At 44.8% G+C, this 16,895-nt stretch overlaps 1 protein-coding gene across 1 annotated transcript in view; it reads right to left on the bottom strand.

Moving 5' to 3' along the window:
- Positions 1–15,546: 15,546 nt before the first annotated feature.
- LOC138262384 (kinesin-like protein KIF19) overlaps positions 15,547–16,895 on the bottom strand; it is a 696,763-nt gene continuing 695,414 nt past the window's right edge. The window contains exon 18 of the mRNA XM_069212284.1: positions 15,547–16,474. Coding sequence (XP_069068385.1) covers positions 16,257–16,474 — 218 coding nt within the window. The 3' untranslated portion in view covers positions 15,547–16,256. The remainder of the gene's footprint in view (positions 16,475–16,895) is intronic.

Below are 16,895 nucleotides of genomic sequence, written 5' to 3'. Positions count from 1 at the left end.
ACCAGTTCTGCCCCTACGGCACCGGTACAGAATGATGAAACTCCGAATTCAGAAACGCCATCGGGATATAAGGACCCGAGTTTACTGTTCACCCCGCAGATACCGCAGGTGAGGAGAATATATCCAGATGTGCCTATATTGAAACCAGCAGAAAATTATCAGCCGCAGGTCCCAAGGTACTACAGCAGTGACAACGGTACGGGAATGATTCTAGATCCAACCGTAATGGGAGTACAGAATGGTCACAGCCCAACATTGGCACAAGCTGAATCAACCCAGTTTTTGATGCCTCAAAAGCAGATGCAGGGGGGAATCACACATGCTCAGATGACGGGGAGTCAGATGGGCAGGCCGGCCATGATGACCCATAGTGTGGGAATGAACATGCCTCAGAGCATGGGGAATGGACAGAATCCAGATGCAATATCCCTACCCATTACTGTAGGTCCACCGGTACCTTTGTACAGTCAGCCTAACTCAGGCATGAGCGGTCAAGGATTAATGGTGCAGAATGGGATAGAAAGGAGGTGCATAGAACACACTCCAGAGATAACTCCGATAGCGGCTCAGCCAACTGGATCTGGGTCCTTGATGGAGTTTAGTCCCATATGTGCTCAGTCAACAGTGGTGAGGTCGAGTCCCCCATTGATGATACCGCTATCATCGCACACTGAAAAGTTGCCGCAACCGTCAATGGCAGTCGATGTGAATGCTACACTGATGGGGTTAAATGCGCAACAGTTAACACAGTGGTTCAACAGTCTGAATTCCACACAAAGCTCAGCCAGTGGGAAGGGAGAAGACTACCTGAATAGGGTCAGGTTGAACATGGAAGCAGAAGAATTGGTGGAAGGGACTATGGGTGTGAATAGGTTAGAGTCCTACTCGGAAGAAGAGCTGAGGTATCTATGTCCCAGGATTACGAGAGAAGTGAACAAGGTACATAGAAGCTTGCAAGAAATAGCTGACAAAAACGGGGTTGAGATAGACAAGACAAAATACTTGAGCAGGAGCTATAGATTGGATTTTGGGACCACAGACTTTGAACACATGAGGTCAGCAGGCATGAAAACGCACCTTAGAGAATTGCTGCAGAGTGCACAAGTGTGGAGGTGCCTAGACAAATGGGAGAGCAGGTGGGCAAAGAAAAAGGAAAAGAAGAAAGACAGTGTCTCAGAGCACAACGAGAAAAGACCACAGAGTAGTGATGCAGTAACAATGTTACCAATGAGGGAGACAGCAGGGGGAAAATTAATACATGTACCGTGGCACAGAAGCGACATTCAGTCTTTCACGGATGATTTTCCCAAACTGAGAGAGAAGCCGATTGAATGGTATCAACAGACTGATAGGTTTGTGAAGCTTGCGAAATGTCTTTGGGAAGACCTGAACACCCTCTTTGAGATCGTGGTTCCGGCAGATTTGTGGGAAGAATGCAAAAGGGCTGTAGGTTGGCCGACAAGTGAACCAGAGAGAGACAGGGATACGGGTGCACCATCGCCTATGGTGATGAGCTTGTACTATAAGGTGATTGAGCACTTGAAGATGAAGGTTCCCGCGAAAAATGTGGATTGGCAGAAGATTGATCGGACTGCCCAAGAGGCTAAAGAGTCAATTCATAGTTACTACGAGAGGTTGTTGAAGGCGTTCAAGAACTACAGTGGCACGGAAACAATAGAGGCGAAGGACATGCTTCATTTTGTGTTCAGATTTGTGGAAGGGCTGAGACCAGAGATAAGTCAGATGATAAAGTCGCATTTGATTTGTTGGCAGTCGAAACCGATTGATGAGGTGTTGAATTACGCGAAATACTGTAGCGACGAAATTGAGGTGAAACAGAAAAGGTTGAAAGAGAAAGTGATGGTGATGCAACTTAAAGCAGCTCAGACAGGGTTGCAAGGGTTGCAAGGGTTCCAACAGCAGGTACCGCAGCTGCAGCCGCAGCCACAGGGAAATATGGTGTTTCAGCCACAGGTGAGAGGCAGAGGCAGAGGAGGTTTCGGGAGTAATGGTCCGGATTTGAACACTGTTGTGATTCCGAATGGTGTGCAGGCAATGAAAAAGGTGATGCCGTGTCACGTGTGCGGAATCGTCGGACATTGGAAACGCGAGTGCCCGATGATGGTGCAGGAAGGTACAGGTGTTGGTCAGCAAAACAATGATGTCAATGCATTCCAGACAATGAGGGGACCGAAAATGAGAGGTCCAAACCCAAATTTTCAGACCATAAATCAGCTGCAGGGATTACAGCCTATGCAGCCGCAGCAGATGCAGATGCCCCGTATGCAGATGACGCAAATGCAGCCAATGCAACAGCAGTTACCAATGGTACCTAATCAGCAAATGCAAATACCTTTGGCACCAATGGGTCAGCAGCAAGTGATGGTTCCTCCGCAGGTCTCGAATCAGGTGATGAGTACAAATGGCACAGTGCAACAGTTCCCATTACACAGTGAGAATGGAATAAACGATGTATGGGAGAGTGAAAGTTCAGATGAGGAGGGAAATTGTGTGCTTGCACCATCCTTGGAAGTTGATCAAAAGGGTCCGTATGTGGAGGGAAGAGTTATGGGTCATCGAGTTTCATTCTTGGTTGACACAGAAGCCACACGTTCGACTGTTAGGAGCATTGAAGTACCAAATTTGCCCCTCTCAGGGAGAACAGTTCAGGTGGTGGGAGTAGCAAATAGGTACCTGACAAACCCAATCACAGATCCAGTACCAGTCAGAATTGGTAACTATCAAGGATTGCATAATTTTGTGGTATGTGACTCAAGCCCGATAGCACTGTTAGGGAGAGACCTATTGTGCAAATTGGGATGCTCGATTATGTGTTCGTATGATGGAATCAGAATTCAGACGAGCAGTGATGGGGAAGAAGAGGACAGTGTAGAAGGGGACGAGATGGAAATTGCCGATGAGAAATATCCTCTGATTAACCTTCTTCCGATGATAACTGAAGAAGATATTCCAGCTGAATTAAGGGAAACAGTCGGAAAAGAAGTGTGGGATATGACAGGAAAAGAGGTGGGATTGGTGAAAGGAGTGGAACCAGTGAAAGTAACTGTAAAACCCAATGTAACTTTTCCCCAGACCCCACAATACCACATGGCGCAAGACACCCTCATGAAAGTCGCCCAACTGATTGACGAGTTTGTAAAACAGGGAGTACTGAAAGAAGTGTTAAGCAGTCCATGTAATTCACCAATAATGGGACTGATAAAGCCGAGTGGAAAGGTCCGAATTGTGCAGGACTTGAGGAAAATAAATGACATCATAGTCAAATGCTGCCCTGTAGTACCGAATCCAGCTGTGATAATGTTTCAAGTCCCTTGCGATGCTGAGTGGTTCTCAGTCATCGACTTGTCACAGGCATTCTTTTCGGTGCCTCTTCATGAGGACAGCCAATTTCTCTTTTGTTTCAAATTCTTAGACAGAGTTTACAGTTGGTGTCGAATTCCTCAAGGGTTTTCTGAGTCACCGTCAATCTTCAATCAGATTCTAAAGAAAGACCTGGAAGCGTTAGAACTGCCATTCGAGTCAATCCTAGTACAGTACATCGATGACTTACTGATCGCATCTAAGACAGAAAAGGGCTGCACAGCCGACACCATTGCCCTACTGAACCATTTGGGAAGGAATGGACACAAGGTGTCTCCTTCAAAGTTGCAGTTCTGTCAGAGGAAAGTGAAATACTTGGGTCACCAAATAGAGAAAGGGTCACGGAGAATAATGAAGGAAAGAATAACAAGTGTACTTCAAATGAGTCCACCCAAAACGAGGAGGGAGGTGAGGAAGTTTTTGGGAATGGTGAGCTACTGTCGCCAGTGGATTCCCAACTTCTCAACTCTAGCAAAGCCTTTACTGAAACTGACCCAGAAGGATGCATTGGATGAAATTGAGCTGAAAGGAGATGAAATGGATGCTTTTATTGAATTGAAAGAATGCATGTGCAGGGCTCCAGCTTTAGGTATGCCTGATTACACAAAGCCTTTCACATTGTTTTGTCATGAAAGTGATGCATGTTCTTTGTCTGTCTTGACCCAAGCCCATGGTGGCGTAAACAGACCAGTAGCGTATTTTTCAGCTACTTTGGATCCGGTCGCAGCAGCACTTCCTGGGTGTTTGCGCGCCGTAGCAGCAGTTGGTATCAGCCTCACTCAGAGTGAAGGAATAGTGATGGGACATCCATTAACAGTCATGGTCCCTCACTCAGTTGAGATACTTTTGACCCGCTCCCGAACGCAACACATGACTGGAGCAAGACTCACAAGGTATGAGACAATAATTCTGGGCTCACCGAATGTGCAGCTGAAAAGGTGCACTACGTTGAATCCAGCAACCTTGCTTCCTGGTGAAAATGCTGAAATTGAGAACGCTGAAGACGTCGAGCATGACTGCCTTCAGGTGACTGAATTTTGCACAAAACCCCGACCTGACATCAAGGATACTAAGCTTGATGAAAATGACCAAATTGTTTTTGTTGATGGGTCATGTTTAAGAGATGCATTGGGAATACTGAAAGCAGGATACGCTGTATGTACTGTCACAGGTGTCTTGGAAGCGTCCTGGCTTCAAGGAGTCTATTCCGCACAAGTAGCAGAGCTTGTAGCCCTTACAAGAGCATGTCAACTGTCTGCATTGATGAAGGTTACCATTTACACTGATAGTCAACATGGGTTTGGAATTGTGCACGACTTTGGGCAACTATGGTCACAGAGAGGTTTCCTGACTTCTTCAGGGTCCCCAGTGAAAAACGGGGAGAGAATAAGGGAATTGTTACATGCCATTCAAATGCCAGCCGAAATTGCAGTGGTAAAGTGTAGTGCTCATACTAAAGGAGAGGACTATGTTTCTTTGGGAAATGCATATGCGGATCAAGTCGCAAGATTTTGTGCCTTGAACTGTATATTGCTCAGGGATGAATGGAATTCGATAAATGAACCAGAGCTCGAACCAGCTGAAGCTTTTGCCTTGAAGGTCGTGGATACAATGGATGAACTGAAGGCATTGCAGAATAGCGTCAGGGAGGATGAAAAAGCTTCCTGGATTAAATCACAATGTACAAAGAGACCAGATGAGATATGGGTTTCAAATGAGGGAAAATTTGTCTTACCAAATTGTCTCTTATCGCAGCTAGCGCGGTTCTATCATGGGCAAGCTCACCTAGGGAGAGATGCCATGATAAGATTGTTCAAAACTGATTGGTTTAACCCCAGATTCCGTCAAGTTGCAGAAGCAGTCTGCCACCGATGTGTCATTTGTCAACAGATGAACCCAGGGAAGGGAACGGTTGTGAACGTGAGCCACATCGGTAGGGCAGGCGGCCCGTTCAGCTGAATGCAGATGGACTTTATTGAGATGCCTGTGCATGGAGGTCTGAAGTATGTGTTGGTGATTGTGTGCATTTTTAGTCACTGGATTGAGGCATACCCCACACGTAGGAATGACAGCCTTACAGTTGCAAAACTATTGTTGAGGGAGTTGATACCACGTTTCGGATTCCCGATCTCTTTAGAATCAGATTGGGGAAGTCACTTCAATAACGAGGTGATAAAGTTACTTTGCGCAGCGCTGAACATTGAGCAAAAACTGCATTGTAGCTATCGCCCTGAAGCCTCAGGACTGGTGGAGCAAATGAATGGTACACTGAAATCAAGAATGGCGAAAATATGTGCATCGACAAATTTGAAATGGCCTGATGCATTGCCTTTGGTGTTAATGTCAATGAGAAACACCCCTGATAGAAAGACTGGATTGTCCCCGCACGAAATTCTCATGGGCAGGGCCAGGAGACTTCCTGCAGTTCCCGCAAACGCGCTTTTGAATATTACAGATGATATGGTGTTAGACTACTGCAAAGGTCTGGCTGACGTGGTTCGCTCTTTCTCTCACCAGGTGGAAGCAACCACCTTGCCACCGATCCAAGGTCCAGGACACACACTGAAAGCAGGTGACTTCGTCGTGGTAAAGAAGCACGTGAGGAAGTCGTGTCTGGAACCCCGTTGGAAAGGCCCTTTCCAAGTGATCCTGACGACAACTACCGCTGTGAAGTGTGCGGGAGTTCCCAACTGGATTCACGCCAGTCACACAAAGAAAGTGTTGTGTCCCACAGATGAGGAAGTTGAAGCGCTGAAACTGCCAGTTCCTGATAACAAAGTGCCAAGCGCGGAGACAGAGCAAAACAGAACTAGAAGCGATCAGGCAGAAACAGAGGAGAGAGAAATATTGTCTGAGGACGAAATAGCAGATTCACTTGGGGAAGACCAAGGAGAAACCTCAGACAGCGACGAAGAAGCTGAAGGTAACAAAGAGCCTGAAGCAGCTGAAGGTAACAAAGAGCCTGAAGCAGCTGAAGGTAACCAAGAGCCTGAAGCAGCTGAAAGTGACAAAGAGCCTGACGAAAGTAACGGTGACAAAGGGCTCAAAAGAGGTGAAGAAGCAGGAGAGCCTGATCAGAGGAGGGCTTTCCCAGAAGCAGACGGTACAGATAAAGAAAAGGAAAACGTGATTGACTCCTCAGGAGGAGGGGACAAGGCAGAACGGAACGAAACTGTTCAAACTTCTTCAGGGGAGATCGCAGGTCCATCAGGTGGACACAGTGCAAAGAAAAGACCAAGTATATCACCAGTAAAAATAAGAACGAGAGAAACGTTGAACGACAGTGAAGGGCCAAGAGTGAAAGAGAAAAGAAAGGAAGTGTCTGTCGTGGTACCGACATCAAGTGAAGAAAAAGACTTGACCAAAGAGGAAAGTACCAGTGAGGCAGAATCAAAGAGAGAGGCAAAATTGAAGAGGAAAAGGATACCAAACAGGAGATATTCCGGTCCAGAATGGGCATATGTAGTCAATGACGATTGGACTGACGAATTTGTATCTCTTAGCCTCGAGAACGAAGAAGAAGAGATACCAATAGAAAAGAAAAGTTTTATGGACACTGTTGATTGAAAAGCTGGTAAATGACATTGCTTGCTACAATATAACGTGATACAACCAGCTGAGACATTGCTAAACCGGATGAGACATTTGCCAACTTGAGAAGACTTTGATAACCTGATTGACTCTTAAACCCGATTTGAGACGACGTTGCTAACTGAAAAAAAAAAGAAAAAAAAAAAAAGAGAGAGAGTGAGTTATTGAACTTCGAAAAAAAAAAAAAAAATAAGAGAGACTGAGTTATTGCCGAATTGAGACAAATGCTGCTAACCGATAAGTGACTTGGCCTCCTGAAGAAAACTGTGTGAACATTGCGCTCATTCAGCTTTGTAACTGAATTGCTAAATCGTTTCTTTTTTTGGTGCTTCTAGCTCTCTGATTCTATACAGATCATGACACAAAGCAGTAGAATGAAATATTGTAAATATGTGTGTATAGGCTTGATAACTGCATATGTAATAATAATAATGGCAATTGTGCTTGGAATGCGTGGTAAGGGTGAGAATGAGAAAATTGATGCTTCTACTTTTGCTCCTATTGCTGTCACTGAACTAACCGCACTGAAAAGACTAGAATTAGATGAGAGACACTTGCATGATAAGAAAGAGCTTTCGTATAATGTTTTCTATTGCTTGCTAACAGAATATGTTGAGACTATGGATGCGAAAGATTGTTATGTGTGTACACAGATACCGACATCGGTAACGGAAGGGGTGACTTATCACCACATGCCTCTTACATATGGGATTACATGTAGTATAGTGACTTCTAGATTTTATGGTCAAACCAACATACAGTATTTTTACTCAAATTATGATGTTACTTTTGCATATGTTCCTATAATCATGCAGCTAAGCCAGATTGCTAAAGATTGGGATGCTAAAATAATGAGGGAATTTTTCGAGCCAATGCTACCTTTTGAAACAGCTCACGCTCATAGGGAGAACCTTACCTGCTCCCTCTCAGCAGTAGAAATAAGCTTTTTAGATCGCACAGATGATAGAAGGGCACAAATGAATGCGAAATTAGAACAAGAGCTACATAAGAGGACTTCAGTAGATAATTATGCTTTTGCTGCAATAAAAACACAAGGGAGAATAGCTTTAGATGCTTGGCACGTAGGGAAATTTTGTATATATCGAGGTGAATCTTATTATGACAACATTTTTGTAGGAGCGAGTGAATGCAAACATACGTTTATCCTTAAGGCCAAATGGACATTCATGCTGAACGGACTTGACCCTGTCATACCAGGAGTATATTACATTTGTGGGCATAATGCCTATTATCGTCTTCCAAAAGGATGGTGGGGGAGATGTTATTTGGGTATAGTGTTCCCAAAGGTTTATCAACTGGATGACCTATCGGTGATTCCAAAGACGTCTGGATCTCATCGTATCCAGAAAAGAGAGACCGCAGCTGCTGTGGTAGGAGATATATTTGGAGCCATGATTCCTTCATTGGGAGTTGTGTTGAATTCCATCAAAATAAGAAAGTTGTCTACTATAGTGGATAACATGTTGACAAAGTTTTCAGGTGCTATAATCCTGATAGATGCTGAACTTGCAGCGGAAAGAGCTATGACTCTTCAAAACAGGCTTGCCTTAGACATTCTTTTAGCAAAGGATGGCGGCGTTTGCAAAATGCTTGGTGCGCGTCACTGTTGTACGTATATTCCAGACAACAGTGTGAAAATTAAAACTATGCTTGCGAATTTAACGAAAGAGAGTGCAGACTTGAAGGAATTGAAAGAACAAGGAGTGTGGGAGAAAGTTGGAAAGGGAATTGCGTCAGTGGGAAATTGGCTTGGTGGCATTTGGAATGGAATATTACTAAAAATAATACAGGGAATATTAATAGTACTGATTTGCATATTTGGAATTTGGGGAATAAAAAGGGGAATAATAATGATTATGGAAAGAATTAAAAGAAGGAAGAAAGAGAAAATGATGAAAAGAATGGCAGAAGAATACAAAGCAAAAACAAGGGGAATTAAAAGGCAGAGAGAACTGACAGAATTTTAATGGAATAAAATTTGTGGCAATGGTTTTGTGTGATGACAAGTAGTCATCAGAGGAGGGATTGATGACGCAGAAATGAAGGTTTTACATTTATTAGCGCTTAAACGTAGTGCAGCAATAATCGAGTGTGACTTTAATCGAACTAATAAAGATTGTACGGGGACAAATGTGCCCTCAGAGTAGTTTGCCAACATTTATAAGCGTGCTTTATATAACGTGATATATTAGAATTGTGCTAGTTTGACAAAATCGTAAACGTGTGCTATGATTTCCTTGTTAGAAATGCTTTTACCTTAGCATAACTTTAGTGGAGGCTTTGGCCTAGTTGCCTGTCTCACGGTTTAGATGCTCGTATTTTTCCAGCGTGCTAATAAAAGTGTATTCTTGCTTGAAGCTGTACTTTTCCAGTGGGATCGTTCACATGCTTATCTTTAAGGTTTCGTGCCAGCCTGGCATCTTCTCCTTGCTCCAAGGTCAATCTGCAGGTGAGACAATGGACGCTCTGAAAGTGAGTTAATTGGTAAAATATGTTGCAACTTACGTTCCCGACTCCAAGGATAATGTATGCTTAGGTAGAAGCTTGTGAACTGTAGTTTTTGATTGGACAATTTGAAGCCAACCTATGAACCCTCCAATGGAAGACCCTACTGGATTTGAACTGTTGTCTATTTAAACCAGGTGCACGAGAGGAAAGCAGCCCTTTGCCATTATTCGCCATTATTCGTCATTTGCCGACTTCGATGCCAATTGATGTTCGATGAGACTTTGATGCTTTCTCTAATCGAGAGAAAGAGACTTTAATTAATTCTCGCCCTAGAGACTTTAACTTTGATTCGTCCCTTTGCATGAAGTAATAGTTTTGTCCTTTTGCCGCTGTGAGGCAATTGCCCCGTCCACCCTGCCCCTTTGTCCCGTCCCATGCTGATTGAAACCGGTACCCGTGAGACGAAGACTTCCTTGAATGCTGATTGAATTTGGTAAATATGAAGGAAATTGTACAATTGCATTGTGTTCTTTTTAGGTAACCAACTGCTGATCTTTGATAAGAGCCCTAGTTAGGAGTTTTCCAAATTAATGTTGCTAAATTGTTTTTACATGAAGTCCCACATGCCGATGCTAATTTGAGGATAGAGGAGGATTCATCTGTCGCACGATGCAATTTGAGACCTTGTTATGCTGACCAATGTATGCTATTAGCTCATTACAGATTATAGTTTTAGTGGTTTGCATTGCTATTATCGAATGCATTATTGTTCAAATGCTGCATAGATTGCATCTGTTTCGTCGTTATGGACAGCTATTAATGTTCATCTACATATATCATTTGGTGTTGAGACATGTTTATATTGTGCTAGCTTTGTTAATATAGGGAAATAAATTCACTAACTTTGCATAAACTGGTGTGGTTATTCATGACCGAAAGGTCATGGTTTCGTCGAAATGTATTCTGGATTAATTGTGAAGTGTTATGTTAATCAGGGTATTGCTTATGTTCGTTATTGATTATTACTTGATTGAATTGATTACTCAAGGGTGAGGAGAGCCCCACTAGGTCAAAAGATTCATCGGCCTAAGAGCGTTCAGATACAGGTAATTTATTAGGTACTAAACGCTCTATCACATGTGAAGTCTGGTGTTAGGCACAATGAAAATAAATGTTGCTATGAAGCTTGGAAGAGATTGCTGGGTGAGAGATTATCTGAAGTGGCTGACATTTCAGTGGTGTAAAATATAGTTTATGCTCTCAAGGACATACATTTGCAACTTCTGTTTGCAGAACTGGCTTAATGTACTAATTCTATTGTATTGCAATGCTCTTGAAAATGTTGAAGCTGATGTTTTTTGTTATGAACTGGCTGTGCTTAACCAGTGTTCCAAGTGTGGGTAGATGAAGATGCCTTGATGACAAAGGAGCCTTCCATTACCACCATTTATTTGCAGAATGCACATGGAACCAATTTCAGACAGAAAGTAGGATTTGAAATTCTGGCTGCAGATTTTAAAATGTAGAAATGTTCTGTTTTCCGAGCATCATGTCTGCATTCTGAACTTTCCTTTCTTAATCCGGCTGTCTGTGGTCAAGTACATGGGTGAAATCTTTGCTATGACCCTTCTTTATTAACAAGAAAATACCAGGAGTAAATCCACCAGTTCCTTCCCTGGCTGCCTTAATGTGTCACGATTTGAAGATTCTTCACCAAAGATGACCACATAAGCTGGTTTCAGCACACTTGGAGGTATCCTATGCCAAGATCTCTAAAACCTGAGCTTGTAATCATTCCGAAAATATCCAGCACCATTTTCTTTTTCTACTTTGCCACGATGGAAGGTAGTTGGTAATGCTCCTTCCCATTGTAACACTGAATGGCCTGTCAGAGCAATGTGTTCAATGTTTTGTTTCGGGTTTCATCAGCACAGATGAAGGATTCTGGTTTCCGCTTCCTCTTTTGGATTCCTTATGTTGCTGAAAGAATGGTTGCTTCCACTGCATATGATGCTGTTGTTGTTGCTGCTTTTGCCAGTAAGATGTCAAATCACCACTTCTATCGCCCTACCATACGATTGATCCATTGGGGATCCTTCTCCTTCTTCAATATCTGTATCTATTCACCTATGCGGGATTTAAGAGCACAGATCCGTTAAAAGCAAGGTCTTTACCTTATTTTCTACCCAGCATGCAGTGTTAAAATAGGAAGCCTCAACCATAATGACTACCTCAGATCCGCTCTGACTGGATCCATATGTAAAGAACAATACAGAATTTTAGGCATCACTGATTAACTGGTCAGAAGTAAGAATGTCTTTTCTGCGATCACCTGGGAGAAGGTCTGCAAACTGTTCCAGAGAGTTCAAAAGAACAGATTGTGTTGGCTGAGGAGGTCTGTCATGCTTGAAGCATAATTGGCTTCTACCATTGTTCGGCACTTTTCTTCCCAGAAAGTTTGTGCTTTTCATTTCCTTCTCTTCCCACTGAGAACTTGAGAGAATCAGTTGGTAGAGGCTCTTTTATGAAGAGATGGTCTATGTACTATGGCATACATTTCTTGTCTTGCCGTCTCAGTATTAGCCTGATCAATGACTGTGAGAAAAGACTGCATTGTGGGTTCTACAATCCTGAGGAAGCAGAAGTCTTAAACTAAGTGGTGGCTGTAAAGTTACAAACATTTGCAGTGATGCTGATGGGATGATATTCTGATTCCTACCCACCCAGTTGGTAGCCCATTTCAACACAAGATTGACATCCACCTAGTAGAAGCTTGTGGTGTTAACACAGGAAATTGTGGGGAAAAAGTTACTAATGGCTTTTAGGGATGAGCAGTGTTAGGGGTTCTGGCAATAGTCCTTGACTCTCATTTGGCGGGAGTTATTGGTGTGGGATCTTCCCTTATACTGAGAGCTTCCCCTGTGCTGATGATAAGGCTATTGCAGGCAAGAGTGAAGGAACTGGAAGTAATTCTGGCCACTGTTGTGGGAGTGGTGGAGGTTGACGAGGTTCATCTGCTTGGGCGATAACCACAAGAAATGCACAGCTTAATCTCTACATGCTACAATGAAGGCATGTTTGCAGTCCCTTTCCAGTGCTGACTTACATATGTCCAGTAGCTGTCTGAGGGTTCATGGTGGGCAAAAAAACATGAATTAAATTGCGTCTTTGGGTAATTATCAGTGACGGAGAACAAATCAAGCAGTCCACCCATCACTTTTTATTTTCTTTGGTGCAGTGCTTTTAGTGCGATGGGTATGCCAGGATGTTGGTCCAGTGCTAACCCTGCTATAAGGCTTATGTTGCACCCTACTAACAAGGCCCAAAAAGGCCAAAATTAGTCTGGGATCCTTGTTTTCCAATGCAGAGTGGAGCAGAGCTGGCAGTTAGGGCTGGACTGTTCCTATTGGAGCAGGACCAGATTGATCTCCATATGGTCGGGTTCCTGTCTGTATGGCATGGCGGGCAAAAAGGAGGGACTTGATTGTGGCCCAGAGTAATTAGCAGTGGCAAGGATTAATTCAGGCAATCCAGCCATCGGTTTGTGTTTTCCTCAGGGTGTTAATTATAGTACACAGTAAAAAGCTAGCTATTGCTATCATGTTGATGTGGTGTGACAGGCGTGAAGAACAAGTTACTTACCTTTGGTAACCCATTATCTGGAAGAGACTATGGGGGTGATTCTAACCCCGGCGGTCTTAGACCGCCGGGGCCAGGGTCGGCGGGAGCACCGCCGACAGACCGGCGGTGCCCCGCAGGGCATTCTGACCGCGGCGCTTTGGCCGCGGTCAGTGCAGGAAAACCGGCGGTTTCCCGCCGGTTTTCCGCTGCCCCTTGGAATCCTCCAAGGCGGCGCAGCTTGCTGCGCCGCCGAGGGGATTCCGACCCCCCCTACCGCCATCCAGTTCCCGGCGGTCCGCCCGCCGGGAACCGGATGGCGGTAGGGGGGGTCGCGGGGCCCCTGGGGGCCCCTGCAGTGCCCATGCCACTGGCATGGGCACTGCAGGGGCCCCCGTAAGAGGGCCCCTAAATGTATTTCACTGTCTGCTGCGCAGACAGTGAAATACGCGACGGGTGCAACTGCACCCGTCGCACAGCTTCCACTCCGCCGGCTCGATTCCGAGCCGGCTTCATCGTGGAAGCCTCTTTCCCGCTGGGCTGGCGGGCGGCCTGAAGGCGGCCGCCCGCCAGCCCAGCGGGAATGTCAGAATTACCGCCGCGGTCTTTCGACCGCGGAACGGTAACCTGACGGCGGGATTTTGGCGGGCGGCCTCCGCCGCCCGCCAAGGTCAGGATGAGGGCCTATGTCTAGCTGCGGGTTCCTTACCTTTGAATTTCCCAGGCATCAGATTGGATCTGGAAACTTTTGCTTGAGTAATAACACTGCACGTGCCATCAGGTGGCTCTGTTCCGTTCCGCATGGCATCGTTGGCGCTGGTCACCTATATAGGCGTCACCAAGGTGCTCGGACATTAGCTACTTTCTTACAACTTTCCACTCTAGGAGCGCAGAGCCATGAAATGAACTGACGAATGTGTGTCCAATCTAGGGCCCTGAAAAGGGATCACCCTGACCGTAGCAAATGGGTCTGCAGAGCAGGGAGGCATGGGTGGGTGTAAGGAATCTGCAGTTAGATATAGTCTCTACCAGATAATACGTTACCGAAGATAAGTAACTTGTTCATTTGATAGAGACTTCTAGCTGCATATTCCTTACCTTTGAGTAGATACTCAAGCCATATTCTCCTGGCAGTGGGCTGTGGATAAACTTCCTACCCTAGGAAGTCCTGCAGGACCGAACGGGCGAAATGCCCATCCTTGTGGACCTGACTGTCCAGGCAGTAGCGTTTGGCAAACGTTGCAGGGACACCCACGTTGCTGCCTGACAGAAGTCTAGGACTGGGAGTCCACGAGCTAATGCTGTGGTAGCAGCCTTTCCTCTGGTAGAATGGGCTCTTAGGACCTCAGGAGGCTGATTTTTAGCCAGAGCGTAGCAGATTTTTAAACAGAAAATGACCCAGACAGAAATGGTTCATTTCTGTACTGCCTGACCTTTCTTTGCTGTCAAATATCTCACAATAAGTTGGTCGTCCAACCAGACTTCTTTTCCGCGATCAAAGTCTTTTTGGGTCCAGCCGGTACAGTCGCTCCTCTTCCATAAAGGGATGCAGGGAACAAAGAAGGTGGGCAAGATAACAGCCTGTTACTAATAAAATGGGGTCACCACCTTTGGGGAAAAAAGAGGCATGGGTGTGAAGCACCACTTTATCAGGAAACACTGTGAGATATGGAGGCTTGAATGACAAGGCCTGCAGCTCACTAACCCTTTGTGCAGATGTTAAGTCCACTAGAAAGGCTGTTTTTATTGTGAGTAGCCTGAGGGGACAGTTGTGAAGTGGCTCAAACAGAGCACACATGAGGTATGTGAGAACCAGGTTCAGGTCCCACTGAGGCATAATGAAGGGCGGAAAGGGGAACATATGTACAAGCCCTATTAGAAACCTATTTACAGTAGGGGACTTAAACAAACAGGGTTCGTCAGGCAGCCTCAGAAAAGCGGATAAAGCAGATAGATAGCCCTCAAGAGTGTCGATTGCAGAGCCCCCCTGGACAAGGGACAGACTATTGCCCTCTAAATCCACGCTTGAAGGTGCAGAGTTGATAGGTTCAGGTGGGGAACCCTCCCCTGCTGCTGTGACAGAAGATCCTTCTGAAGGGTCAGATTGATCGGAGAATCAATGTTCATTTTCAGAAGCTTGGGATACCAGACTTTCCCTGTCCAATTCAGAGCCACCAGAATTACTTGGGCCCAGTTGGTCTTGATTTTCTTGAGAACTCTGGGAAGAAGTGGTATGGGCGGAAAGGCGTACAGGAGTCCTGAACTCCACTTGTGACGAAAAGCGTATATGTAATATAGGGCACTAAGAATATTACCACTGATAATACAATGATCTTGTATTCCTAGTTTGTACCATCGTTAAGGTCTCACTTAGTACCGTAGTATCTCTCTGTAATGGCAGAAAAAAGGAAACATGGGCAGATTGCTTGAAGTGGAAATACAGAGAATAACTTGCATTGCGTAATAAGTTTATTAAAAATACAATTATTGAATTTATCTCCTAGATGTTTCTTTCCATGCCATAGAAAGCACTGTGTGACACATACTGTCTCTGCCCTTTTTGTCATTAGAATTCTGCCCTCTAGAAGATCTTGGCGGAGTATACTCAAAAAGCACTACCCCATGCAAACTTTATCCTTAAGACTTTAAACATAATCATTGAAGACTAGTCTGGATCTTTGGTGTCTTAGACCCAATTTTGCTTTTCAGATTAAACAGTGACTTTGAATCGATTCTTTATAAACAACACAAGAAAATTGGTGGTACGTTTTGTATTGTCACCATGTGGCTGCTGGATATACAGCGCGACAGAGACTTAGCAATCCATGAACTAAGAGGACAATAACGGCAAGTTATCATAAGGCAATATTTGAAGCGACAGTACTACCTACACATGAGCACTCTACTCTGACATGATACATCAATGCATTTCCACTCCCTGACTTGGACACATATGTGAATGCGTAGTCTCTGCAGTTTCAGCGAAGCTCAAGAACTTCGTGGGTTTACAAACAGCATATGATTTTCTGAGGTCCTTTGTCGTAGTCACTTTATCTATTTTTTATCAGTATCTTTGTCCATCTTCCCCGGTACAGGCTATGATTGGTGTCAAAGGTGAATTGCTTTATTTATCATGTGGAAGTGAAATTGCTTCGACCCTTGTGTAAACAGTCCTTCGACAGTAAAAAAGCACCCATTCACTCGCGTTTCCCTCTTTTCGTGTGAACTGCAGCCTGAAATGCCCCATCATTGCGCTTTACGGTCTCATGCTTGATGCGACTCCCTGAGCTCATGGGTGGTCGTGTATTCACGCTTGGCCTTGTGCTCATACTTGGCCACGTGTTGGCACTGGGTCGCGACTTCAAAATACCAGGCGGTGCTTGAGTTAGGCGAGTGTTCGCTCTTTCTGATGGTACTAAGTGGGAAATAATAGAAAGAATGCATTAGGTAAAGCAAACAGAAACATTACAACAGAATACCTTCTCTCAGCAAGGCCACGTTATTACAGATGTAAAAAACATGCAATTACTTCGAATGTCCAAGGGCCCTTTGCTGCAGTTTTTAAGGTTTGAGAATAAGCAAATAAAAATCTTTGCAGAGCCTGACAAATGAAGCCACCCACTGATCGCGTAGGCCACAGTACTAGGCCTGTTCCTGCTTCTTAATTGTAAAGACACTGGAGTGATGTGAGGAGCCGATGCGGGTGGGCAGATATGCTGCTCCTGTGCTTCGCGGCCATCCACCAATCCCGGCCTCTCCTTTACTCTCACTCAGTGGTAGTTACCATCTGAGTGAATGCTAAGGGGGATGGGGAAGCTGCCCCTGTCTACAGGACA

The sequence above is a fragment of the Pleurodeles waltl genome, chromosome 10 (assembly GCF_031143425.1).
Source record: "Pleurodeles waltl isolate 20211129_DDA chromosome 10, aPleWal1.hap1.20221129, whole genome shotgun sequence".
Classification (NCBI taxonomy): Eukaryota; Metazoa; Chordata; class Amphibia; order Caudata; family Salamandridae; genus Pleurodeles; species Pleurodeles waltl.
The sequence above is the reverse complement of the archived record's forward strand: the minus strand, read 5'-3'. Positions and strand labels throughout refer to the sequence as shown.